The sequence below is a fragment of the Leucoraja erinacea genome, chromosome 1, assembly GCF_028641065.1.
Source record: "Leucoraja erinacea ecotype New England chromosome 1, Leri_hhj_1, whole genome shotgun sequence".
NCBI classification, from domain to species: domain Eukaryota; kingdom Metazoa; phylum Chordata; class Chondrichthyes; order Rajiformes; family Rajidae; genus Leucoraja; species Leucoraja erinaceus.
The window spans coordinates 139,869,643-139,881,907 of record NC_073377.1 but is presented as its reverse complement, the minus strand read 5'-3'; the positions used below and the strand labels follow the sequence as shown (position 1 = coordinate 139,881,907).

Here is a 12,265-nt window from a genome sequence, read left to right as displayed (position 1 = left end):
GGTATTGCTTTCGCGCAGCAGTTCAGCACTTCACCGATGTGACCAGACGAGTCGAGAGAACCTCTTTTCTGGAAAGTGAATTTTCGATTAAAGATTTGTTTAAAAGTTCAGTTGTCGTTCTTGAGACCGCCAAAGGGTATTAACTATTTGTTTTAGCGTTTAACTTTATAATTTCTACCTTTTTTTCTGAAACTGCAAATAATAACTTGTTTCTGTTAATGCTGTTTAGTGCTTTTTTTTCTCTTTACATTTTAAACAGATGTCTCTGAAGAAGAAATGCAATCCAAATGCCCAGCAAAAGAGACTGATTTAGACAGCATTCGCAGAGATTATCCGAATTTGGACTACTCCAAATGTGATGATCTACAGGACATGTTTAATATGATATGATATGATATGCCATTTATTGTCACTATACACGTACAGTGAAACTGAAAGCTGCTCGTACTCAGTGCATACATACAATTTAGCACAAAAAAACAAGAAGAAAAAAAAAAAAAAAAAAAACGGACAAAAGGGGGGGGGGGGGGGGGGGGGGGGGGGGGAATAGGTGCACAATTTCTGCGGCGCTACATACATATATACATATATACAGATGGAAGTCCGTGTTGGGCGGTGAAGTCAGTGCATGTGTGAATTTGAATTAATAGTAGTTATAATTCTCGGAAAGCAACTATTCCTGAGTCTATTTGTCCTGGATTTGATGCACCTATAGCGCCTTCCAGAGGGCAGCAGGTCGAACAGTCCAAACGCAGGATGGGAGCTGTCTTTGATGATCTTCTTTGCCCTGCTAAGGCAGCGGGAGGTGAAGATATCCATCAAGGAGGGGAGAGGGCAGCCAATGATCCTCTGCGCTGTCCTAGTTACCCTCTGAAGCCTCTCCCTGTCTGCCATGGTGCAGATGCCATACCATGCTGTAATGCAGTATGTCAGCAGGCTCTCGATGGACGAGCGGTAGAAGGTCAGCAGCAGGTTAGAGTCCAGCCGCTGCTGAGCCTTCTTGATGACCGCTGTCGTGTTGTCCATCCAGGAGATATCAGCAGCGATATGGACGCCGAGAAACCGGAAGGTGTTGACCCTCTCCACACACTCGCCGTTGATGTGTAGGGGGGCTAAGTCGGTGCTGTGCCTCCTGAAGTCGACAATGAGCTCTTTTGTTTTCCTGGTGTTCAGAGCCAGATTGTTTTCTGAGCACCAGGTTGTCAACTTCAGGACTTCCTCTCTGTAGGCTGCCTCGTCTCCCTTTGAAATAAGTCCGACCACAGTAGTGTCGTCAGCAAATTGGACGATGCAGTTGTTGTTGTGGGCCGGACTACAGTCGTAGGTGTAGAGACAGTATAAGAGGGGGCTTAGCACACAGCCCTGTGGTGAACCGGTACTCAACCTGCGAGTGGAGGAGAGGTGGGGGCCGAGTCTCACAGTCTGGGGCCGGTTTGTGAGGAAATCTTTTATCCAGGCACATGTGAGAGTGGGGAGGCCGAGAGTGACCAGTTTACCAATGAGAATGTCCGGAATGATTGTATTAAAGGCTGAACTAAAATCCACAAAGAGCATCCGGACGTAGCTCTGCCCCTGCTCCAGATGGCTCAGCACAGAGTGGAGAGCTACGGTAATGGCGTCTTCTGTGGATCTGTTTTGGCGATAGGTGAATTGGTGGGGGTCGAAGTCTGGTGGTAGATAGTCCTTGATGTGCTGGAGGGCCAATCTCTCGAAGCACTTCATGATTACCGGAGTGAGGGCCACAGGACGGTAGTCATTAAGGCTGGTGATGGTAGACTTCTTCGGCACAGGGACGATTGTGGCTGATTTTAGGCAGGACGGAATAACTGCCTGGTCCAGGGAGAGGTTGAAAATTCTGGTGAAGATGGCAGTGAGCTGGTGGGCACACGCTTTGAGCACCTTACCAGGTACTCCATCTGGGCCGGTAGCCTTCTTGGGGTTCACTGCCAGGAGCACCCGTCTGACATCGTGCTCCCTGACAGTGAGTGGGGTAGTACAGGAGCCAGGTGAGGGTGAGAACAGGGCTGTAGCAGGTGAGTGCTGCTGTTGTGATGTTTCAAAGCGGGAGAAGAAGCAATTTAGCTTTTCTGCCAGCGGCGCACTCAGGTCTTCTGACTTTGTGGCACAGCCTCTGTAGTTGGTAATGTCTTGTATGCCCCGCCATGCCTCCCGTGTATTATTGCTGGACAAGTGGGACTCTATGCTCCTCTTATGGTCCGCCTTGGCTTTTTTAATACCACTTTTCAGATTGGCTCGAGCAGCCCTGTACAGAGCTCTGTCACCTGACCTGAAGGCAGCATCGTGGGCTCTGAGGAGTGTGCGGACCTGGCTGGACATCCAGGGTTTCTGGTTTGGGAAAACCCGTATGGTTTTTGTCTACAGTCACATTTCCGATGCAGAACTTGATATAGTCCAGCACCGATTCTGTGAGAGTTTCCAGATCCTGGTGTTCGAATATGTCCCAGTTTGTCTGTGTAAAGCAGTCCTGTAGATTGGAGAGTGCATTTTCAGACCAGGTTGTAACAGATCTTATGGTGGGCCTGGCACTGCGTCTGAGGGGGGTGTAGGCTGGAGAGAGCAGGAGGGAGAGATGATCTGACTGGCCGAGTTGGGGGAGGGGGATGGCTCTATACGCGTGCTTGATATTGGTGTAGACATGATCCAGCGTGGATAATGGAAAAGTAGTGGGCAGAAAAGCATGTCATGTATGGTTTGAAGAGCGAAAACCTTTAGTTTACAATGCCAAGATTGAAAAGTTGAGGAAAAACAAGATGTACAGAGTTGCTTATTGGTTACAATCTGAGAAGTATGATTATGCTACTGATTATGATATGCCAATGTACCAGGTAGCAACTGATCTTCTCCATAAAGACTTGGTCTGTTGCTAGAAATTGTAATTTCTTTACCTATCTGTTACAGACTTATAGATATAATACTGTTAAGTATTATAAGTTCTGATCTTGAGAATATAACATATTTTAATTTTCAAGGCAGTCTTGTGGCTAAGGGGATCAGGGGGTATGGAGAGAAGGCAGGTACGGGATACTGAGTTGGATGATCAGCCATGATCATATTGAATGGTGGTGCAGGCTCGAAGGGCCGAATGGCCTACTCCTGCACCTAATTTCTATGTTTCTATGTTTCTATGTCTGGGTGTTTATTACTATTTCCGTCACAACAGTCAATTTCGTAATTAGCTACAATTAGGTAACTAACTGATTGTATGCTTTAATTTCAGGTCATCCAAGTAAGATGTTTCATATTTGTTTCAGAATGCTTCAATCTATAATAACTGAAAATTCAGTTCTCTTAATTTTTAAGAAAGTTATGGGCTTTTGACTGTCCTCGATCACAACTTTTGTGTTAAGTCAATGGAAAAGCAATAGGGAATAAGATGTTAATTTCCGAGTATGAAAATGACCTTTTTAATACTGAAGATATGAAAGTGAATTAGGTATCAAATTAAAGTTATTTTTATGCTATATTTGATGGGATAAATTACAGGCTTGATTTTTAAAATCTCAAAATGTTGTAACATTCCTACTGTATCTTTTTCCCCAACGAGAAGAAAGCATGTCAAAGGTGGTGTTACTATGATATTAGCTGCATTTCTAAGTCAACATTTCCTGTAGATCCTTTCGATGGTGGGGTGGTCAGTAACCGAGGGGGACCAAGCAATATCCATGACTTTCTGCAGTCTCCTTCTTTCTTGAGCATTCGATTTTCCGAACTAGGCCATGATGCAACTTTATGGGTACATTAGATGAAACGACACCAAAAGAAAAATAAATAGGCAATAGATTATTAGTTACTGGCGTATCAGTACATTAGACCATGTTAGTGCATGGACTAAAGTACATAGACCAGGGGTGGGGAACCTGTGGCCTTCTAGGCCATTAAGTGCAGTCTTTTGAATGAATCTAAATTTTGTAACACTTGTTAAACTAATGATTTAGTTCTAATGCGACTCTAGACTCTAGAATGCAGTCACAACAAAGTCATTAAAGGTTAGTTAACATTATAATTAACAATTTGATTTCATTTTCTTGAAGTTAGTACATAGTAGTTAGATTTTTACAAATGAATGTACATTTTGAAGTATATCTAATTGAAGTTTTTTCTATGCGGCCTTATTAGATTACAGCTAACTTAATGTGGCATTCCAACATGAAAAGGTTCCCCACCTCCGACATAGATAATGGTGCAAAGTCTAACATGGTGCTGTCAAAGCCAGTATGCTGGTCATTGTATACATGTGCAAGTATCTCCTCAACCCTCTGAGGAAGTTGAGATGTTCATGAGCTTCCTTCATTATTGCATCAATGTGCTGAGCCCAGGATAGGATAGAAGGGGGGAGGGGAAGACAATGGGGACCCGGAGTGGGGGGGACCACCGTGAGGGACAGCGGGAGAACAAAGTGGGACCCGGTGTGTGTTGGGGGGGAGGGGGGGCGGGGGCTCTCTAGTTTTGAATCCTCAGCCCTGGGGATAATTCTGCGTTTGTGCACACAGACGCCAGCCAACAGTCACTTGTCATTTCCTTTTTTTTCACTTATAATTTAATTATAATTTCAAGTTTTCGTGTACCCTGTGTGTTGTGACTGTTGTCAGACCGATTTCCCTCTGGGGATGAATAAAGTTCTATCGTACCGTATAGATCACCAGATGTGAGTACGCCTAGGAACTTGCAGCTATCTCTTGGCTCTCCACTGCTCTCCCACCAGTGGAAACAGGAGCAAGGTCTCTCTGCTGATTCCATGCATTCAGTACAGAACCTTGCACATCATCTTGTCAAGAAGTGTTAGTTGAAGGATAGTTGAACCAATTTTCACTTATAAGCTAACATCCTCCGACAATAATATTGTGCCGTATCATGAAAAGGCAAACAGGTGTAAATACGCAGTCAGAAGCCCTTCAGTTTATATATGTATTCTGTGGTGCAAGGTAGATAACGGATTGGATTCACCATTTTGTCATTTGTCAGCCAGGTATGTTTCTCAACTCTCATGAATCGTGCTAATTGCGACGGATACTGATAGCAACCCAAGGTCTCAACGATCCATCGGCTCTCGAGGGCGGCGTCTTGGTGGGGGAGGCGCAAGTCACGGGGTCGGTATCCGAGTTGTTATTTAAGGCTGGGCAACTCCCGTGTCAGCTGAGGAGTAGGGAGCTGTATTGCAGAAGAATAAACACGTCTAGAGCACACAACTTGTGTCCGACTAGTTTTTGGCTGGACTCCTGCCAGTCCCCGCCACACAATCTCAGTTAATTAACAAGCAAATATGCATTGATATGCATTGATTCATGTAATATTAGTGTGTGAATTCTACCTAGGTGTGTATTGAACAGCTATGACCTGAATAAAATTGTGGGCTTGAGATTCTGCATTTCCACAGTGGGATCAACAATAATTACTACTATGACTGCTGTCATTTATGCCTGGCCTTGCATGCTGTATAGACACAAAATGCTGGAGTAACTCTGTGGGTCAGGCAGCATTTCTGGAGAGAAGAAATGGGTGATATTTCAGGTCTCGACCCGTCTCCACCCGAAACGTCATCCGTTCCTTCTCTCCAGAGATGCTGCCTGACCCGCAGAGTTACTCCAGCATTTTGTGTCTATCTTCGGTTTCAAACCGGCATCTGCAGTTCCTTCCTACACATTGCATGCTGTATAATGAGTAAAGAAAGAGAGTAATAAGAGTTCACAGATTTATATTTTATTAGAATGATTTAACTTTCAATTATGTTATTGTTTTCCTGCAGATGGCACCAGAGTTTCTGCCTCCACTCCAATGTATGTTCTGCTAACAAATAACTTTCAATTAGTTATTAATGAGACAAAGTATTCTGTAATACCTCCGAAAAAAGGTAAGAAAAGTTTCTTGATAGTAGTTTGGACAAGATATTTTTATTCATGATGTTTAGTGGTCTTTGTAACCTTTTCTTAAAGAAAGCAAACCTTATGACATTCACATGACCTCCTGTCTCGTGCTCATTGTTTGATTTCTTTTTTATAAATCATCCCAAAACTGAACCATCTCAATCTCCAAATTACATTGCTCAGTATTTCTCAATACGGTAAATGTCTCTTTCAATGTCGGTTACGTGGTTAATAAACCATCTCATCTGTTCTGCTGCTGTAAAGGACACAAAGAGCTGGAGTAACTCAGCAGGTCAGGCAGCATCTGTGGAGAACATAGACACAGAGTGCTGGAGTAACTCAGCAAGTCAGGCAGCATCCCTGGAGAACATGGACACAGAGAGCTGGAGTAACTCAGCAGGTCAGGCAGCATCTCTGGAGAACATGGACACAGAGTGCTGGAGTAACTCAGCAGGTCAGGCAGCATCCCTGGAGAACATGGATATGTGATGTTTTGGGTCAAGACCCTTCTTTAGACTGCTGGTTGATTTGAATCGGCTCTGTTTATTTGTCTTTGCACCATCTCCAATATAACCCAAAAAGATCAATAATCAGATTCTTGCACATTTCCATCAATCCGTGCCCAGTACTATTTGGGGAGAAATAGATCAGATTTCCACTACACATTGTGTGTATTCTGAGTTCACTCACAAAAGAAGAAAAGCTCTAATCTTACAATTATGAAGCAATGTTGCAACAAATACTAGCTTTATTCCAAAATTATACATGTTTCTATTTACTTGAACCAGTTTAGATTGTTAGTTCATCAAAACCTTCCTTTTCAGTCACTTCCCCGGTGATATTTGCACATGCTTCGTGCCCATGTTCTGTCTGATAGAGTCATAGTCATAGAGTGATACAGTGTGGAAACAGGCCCTTCGGCCCAACTCGCCCACACCGGCCAACATGTCCCAGCTACCCTAGTCCCACTTGCCTGTGCCTGGTCCATAACCCTCCAAACCTGTCCTATCCATGTACCTGTCCAACTGTTTCTTAAACAAAGGGATAATCCCAGCCTCAACTACCTCTGATAAAGTACTAGAATAAGGTCTAAGTGGATATGACTGAATACAAATCATTAAATGCAAATATTCTATCTGCTAGCAGTCTTTGGCAGCCATTATTATATATTATATCATATCTGTTGATGATGCACTCTCTTGACAAGTATAAATGTGTGACGTTTAATATGTTCAGTGTTTTGTTCAGTTCAAACAAGTCTTAATACGGGTTTGCACATTGCAATGGATAAAAATGGAAGAGGATCTTTGATAATTGTGTGCACTCGTTGTACCAGACACAGACATCAATCAGTTGAGACTTTATTGCCTTCAATAAAGGATGTTCTGTATAACTCTACATTTGACCATGTTAATTTCTGTGAAGTGCGTTGGGATATTTTGGTATGCAAAGGGATGTGGCTGCATGCACATATTTGCTGTTTCATTGCTTCAAGGTCTTCTCTTTTGATCCACTGAGGGTGGGTTGGTTCATTTTTGGGTGGGAGAGCGACACTGCAGTTGGCTGTAGCTCCTCTGAGGGGAGCAAATATCATCAGATAGCCTATCAACATGCTCCTAGTAAATGATCATGTTGGCATGGTGCAAGAGGAGAGAGAGTTCATGTGAAGCTTTACTGTTGGATTGGATTAATTTCAGGAATTAATGATTCAGGTCAGAAAGAAAATTAGTTATGGGTCAAGTTTAAGTAGAAGTAGAACCTTAATTTTTTTTAGAGATATTGCATGGAAGCAGGCCCTTCGGCCCATCAAATCCACATTGACCATTGATCAACAGTTGACAATATCCCACTTTCGCATCCACTCCCTGCACATTAGGGGCAAGTTTTAGTGGCCAATTAAACTACAAACCCACACGTCTTTGGCATGTGGAAGGAAAACAGAGCATCCAGAGGAAAACCACATGATCACTGAGAGAATGTGCAAACTCTACTCAGACAGCACCTGAGGTCAGGATCGAACCTGGGTCTTTGGCGCTGAAAGCATTGCATTCGGAAAAGTACAACTGTCACAAAGTGATACTCTACACAACAGGCTAACACTGAAAGAATAGCAATGAATTCCAGACCAAATTGTAACATTCCATCCTTTGAAAACATCAAATAATTCTAGTATCAGATTAAGAATTCACACGATTCACATTAGCCACAAATAATAAGATATGTTGAAGGTATATTTGCTGCAGAAAGAGGACTTTAAGAAGAAAACAGAAGGTCTGTAAGGTCACGAGAAACCAAGGTTATGATATAACATTAGAACATGATTGTCATTCCATGTTTTAGTGTAAAGATTTGAATTTCACTGACCAAGAGCAATCGATTCAAATACCGCCATTTATTTCAGCGTGGAACATTATATGTCATTTCCATACAATTTTTAAGTCAACATATAGATAAATACATACTTTTACGAATGCCAGTTGCAGATCTGAGCACATTGCCTGTGGTTTCGAAAATTTTGAACGCTGCGATCTGTTTTAGGGTTTAAGAGTTCTATTTCTTTACATGCCATCTCTAGAAACACAAGAAAACACAGATACTGGTTTACAAAAAAAGTGCTGGAGTAACTCAGTGGTTTAGGCAGCATCTCTGGAGGACACAGATAGATGGCGTTATAGCACAGCCCATTATATGTAATACTTCAATTCAAAAAACCGTGGCTATATTTAGAAGCAACTATTGTCACTGACATTAGGGTCCCTATTAAGAGCAAGGGAGGTGGTGTTGTTCATTGCTCCATGTCAACTCCGGCTTCTGTATCAGAAGGCTGCAGATTTAAGCCCATTCCAGAGGTTTGATCTCATCTTCTAAGCCAGGGGTCGGCAACCTTTCTGCATAGGGGCCAGGACGCATATCTGTGAGCAGATGGTGGGCCACATCTATCACGTGTACACATGGATCCCGCCCCGGATGGCAGGCATCAAATCACGTGTTCACAGAAGGTAGACAAAAATGCTGGAGAAACTCAGCGGGTGAGACATGCAAGGATTGCATGAGGCTGCCTCACCCGAGTTGAGTTTCTCCCTCACCCGCTGAGTTTCTCCAGCATTTTTGTCTACCTTCGATTTTTCCAGCAGCTGTAGTTATTTCTTAAACGTGTTCACAGAAGGTGCGCGGCCGTGCCGGCGGCTTTGCGAAGGATGCGATACAGCCAGAGCTTGGCGCTCGGCGCTTGGATGATTACGGGGAAAAAAATCCGCCTGCGGGCCAGATGATTTCGGGTTATGGGCCTCACTCGGCCCGGGGGCCGTAGGTTGCTGACCCCTGATCTAAGCCATCCTGAATAAGAGGACACTGTGAACCCAAAATGCCATCTATATGCATCCTCCAGAGATGCTGCCTGAACCAATGAGTTCCTCCAGCACTTTAAAAAAAAAAACTTGTGTTTTCTTGTGTTTCTAGGAGCTCCATTTTGATGTTTTCAAGTGACGTTAAACTTGGTTTTTTGATAGATAAATCATATTGCAGTATCTGGCCACCACTCTGGAAATCTCAATTCCCTTGTGTTTTTGCGTTTCTTTAGTAATCAAAGATTAATTGTATTATGGGTTTTGGAAAACTGATCAGCTGATCTGACTGACGAGAGACATAGACGGTGATGTAGCAAGATAAAGAACAATGGATGAAAGAAAGATGTGCAAAAAAAGTAACAATGAGAAAAATAATTTGCATATCTTTCATTTGTTGTTCTTTTTCTCATTGTTACTTTTTTGCACATCTTTCATTCATTCATTGTTCTTTATCTCTCTAGATCTTCGTCTATATCTCTTGTTTCCCCTTTTCACAAACTAGTCTGAAGAAGGGTCTCGACCCAAAATGTCATCCATTACATCTCTCCAGAGATGCTGCCTGTCCGACTGAGTTACTCCAGCTGTTTGTGCCCATCTTTGGTTTAAACCAGCATCTGTATTCCTTCCCACACAGCTGATCTGATTGCTTGGACTTGCGTGTAAATTCATTTTTGAATGTTTTCCATCCAATACCATAGACCATGTGAGCAGCGAGCAGTCTACAGAGATGGACAGTGTGAAAGACCTGATCCAAAGGCTTTATGTGGCGTTACATGTAGAAAATCACCAGCTCATCAGAGAACAGGAACTCCTGGAGAAACTGGAAGAGCTAAACGACCAGCGACAAATTATTGAACAGGTCTGTAAGTTAGAACAGGTTTTGCCTCACCATTCTTAAGCATCTTAACTCTTAATTTGCCCAAAGGTTTTCCATCAGCCAATGCACCAAGCAGTGAGGTTGTGTGTGGCAAACTTGATGGTGTCAGCAACAGAGGTTCTTCTGTATCAATGAGCAAGTTCATAAATACGGATGACAATGTCTGCATGAAATCCTTCTCTGAACAACCAGTGACTGCTAGCTACGAAATATAGTAAATATGCCCATTCTGTGGAAAGCGATGGATTAATCTTATTGCTATTTTCCTACCCTACGGAACTATAATGCATGTCTGCTAAAGATATGAACTTCCCAGCTTTTTAACATTCACAGAGTTTGTAAAATGCTTCCGTGCGAGGCCACACACGTGACCAGTCATATTTGACCTCCGACCCTAAACAAACATTGTCAGCATAACATGTACAAATTTCATTTGATAAACTGAAAAAAATATGAATCATATATACAGCACAAAACGACATACCAGTAATGCTTTCAGTTAGAAGAGATGTATTTCACAATTTTTCATCTTTTTGGTCACACACGTGACTAAGAATGGGCCAATGGTGTATGTGGTAAATAACATATAGTAGTAAAATGAAATGGTTAAGAATATCTCAGGTGGGTGACCAGTTGGAGTGAGGTACGTTTATTCATTAGTCAGGACTGTTTTATTGTCATGTGTCCCAGATAGAACAATGAAATTCTTACTTGCAGCAGCACAAACAGAATATGTAAACATAGTACACTGTAAACGGGAGGGCTGGTCCCCCGACGCAATAGATTCCACCTGTCCACCAATTCCAATATTGCTGGCCAATGGGGGGGCTTACTGGAGTGCTGGTTTGGGTTCTTGGGGTGGCAGCTCAGTCCCTCAAGCCTGATCTGCTGGCAGCTCACTCATGGCAGTGGGCTGGCAGTTGACTCATGACTATTCCTTGAAATTCCTTTTCAAGCAGGGTGCAAGGCCACCAAATTCAAGTGCAGTTTCTTACCACTTCAAGCAGGGTGCAAAGCCACCAAATTCAAGTGCAATTTCCTACCACTTCAAGCAAGGTGCAAGAAGGCCACCGAATTCAAGTGCAGTTTCCAACCACTTCAAGCAGGGTGCAAGGCCACCAAATTCAAGTGCAGTTTCATACCATTTCATGCAGGGTGAAACCACCATAAAACCACACAAAACACCAAACTCACAGTTCAGTACACATTCAGTGTGTTCAGTTGATTCACAGCTCAGACAGTCGTGACCTCTCCCTCCCCCATCATGCAGAGACTGAGCCACACCCACACTTCCGGGTTTTATAACCCCTCCCCCTACTACCAGAAAAGGTGTGGCTTTCATGGCGTGATTGATAGGAGAGAGATTCTCAACATTTTTTAAACTAATAACACTTTTATTTTTAATTGATGGGAAAAATTCTCTGCACCTGCTCAGCGGAGAGGGACTGAGTAAGATGGCCAAAAATCACAGCCGTAAGTGGTAGCGTTTTTATCTAAAATCAATATACAGTGCAAACAGGAAGCAAGTGCATTTGCAGTAGTTCATAAAGCCAACCGTACATGTACTGTAAGGCATTTTTAAACCGTGATGCAAATACCTGCAGGATCAGTGCTCTCTACAGAACCTAGTGCCAATGCCAAGCATTGGGGCACACTACATTTTTAATCTAATAAACTACGATGTTTATTCTTGATCAATTGTAGACTAATGAGCAACTAAAACTTTCATGCCTCCAGACGAGGTCGCAGTTATATCTGAAAGCTGAAGCTAAATCCAGTCGATTCATGTGGACAGCTTTGGGTCTGATGGCCACTCAAGGTGGAGCATTGGCTTGGCTAACATGGTGGGTCTACTCCTGGGACATCATAGAGCCCGTCACCTACTTCATCACATATGGGAGTTCTTTGGCCTTTTACGCATACTTCCTCATCACGCGCCAGGTAATTTCTGTTTTTTTTTCAATCTTTAAGCTTCAAACGGTTGGGGTGTGGGTGGGATAAAAGGAATGATGATATAAACTAAATGACACAATCTCAAAGGATGTGGAGTACATACTGGATGCGTAAATCTTTGACAATTGCAATACATAGAACTATAGAAACATAGAAAATAGGTGCAGGAGTAGATCATTCGGCCCTTCGAGCCAGCACCGCCATTC

The 12,265-nt window shown here is 43.0% G+C and overlaps 1 protein-coding gene across 1 annotated transcript in view; it reads left to right on the top strand.

The window, feature by feature from the left end:
- The window catches only part of LOC129702676 (calcium uniporter regulatory subunit MCUb, mitochondrial-like), a 60,573-nt gene that overhangs the window by 37,580 nt on the left and 10,728 nt on the right, over window positions 1–12,265 (top strand). The window contains 3 exon segments of the mRNA XM_055644579.1: window positions 5,765–5,869; window positions 9,928–10,088; window positions 11,844–12,047. Of these exon segments, the coding sequence (XP_055500554.1) occupies window positions 5,765–5,869; window positions 9,928–10,088; window positions 11,844–12,047 (470 nt within the window).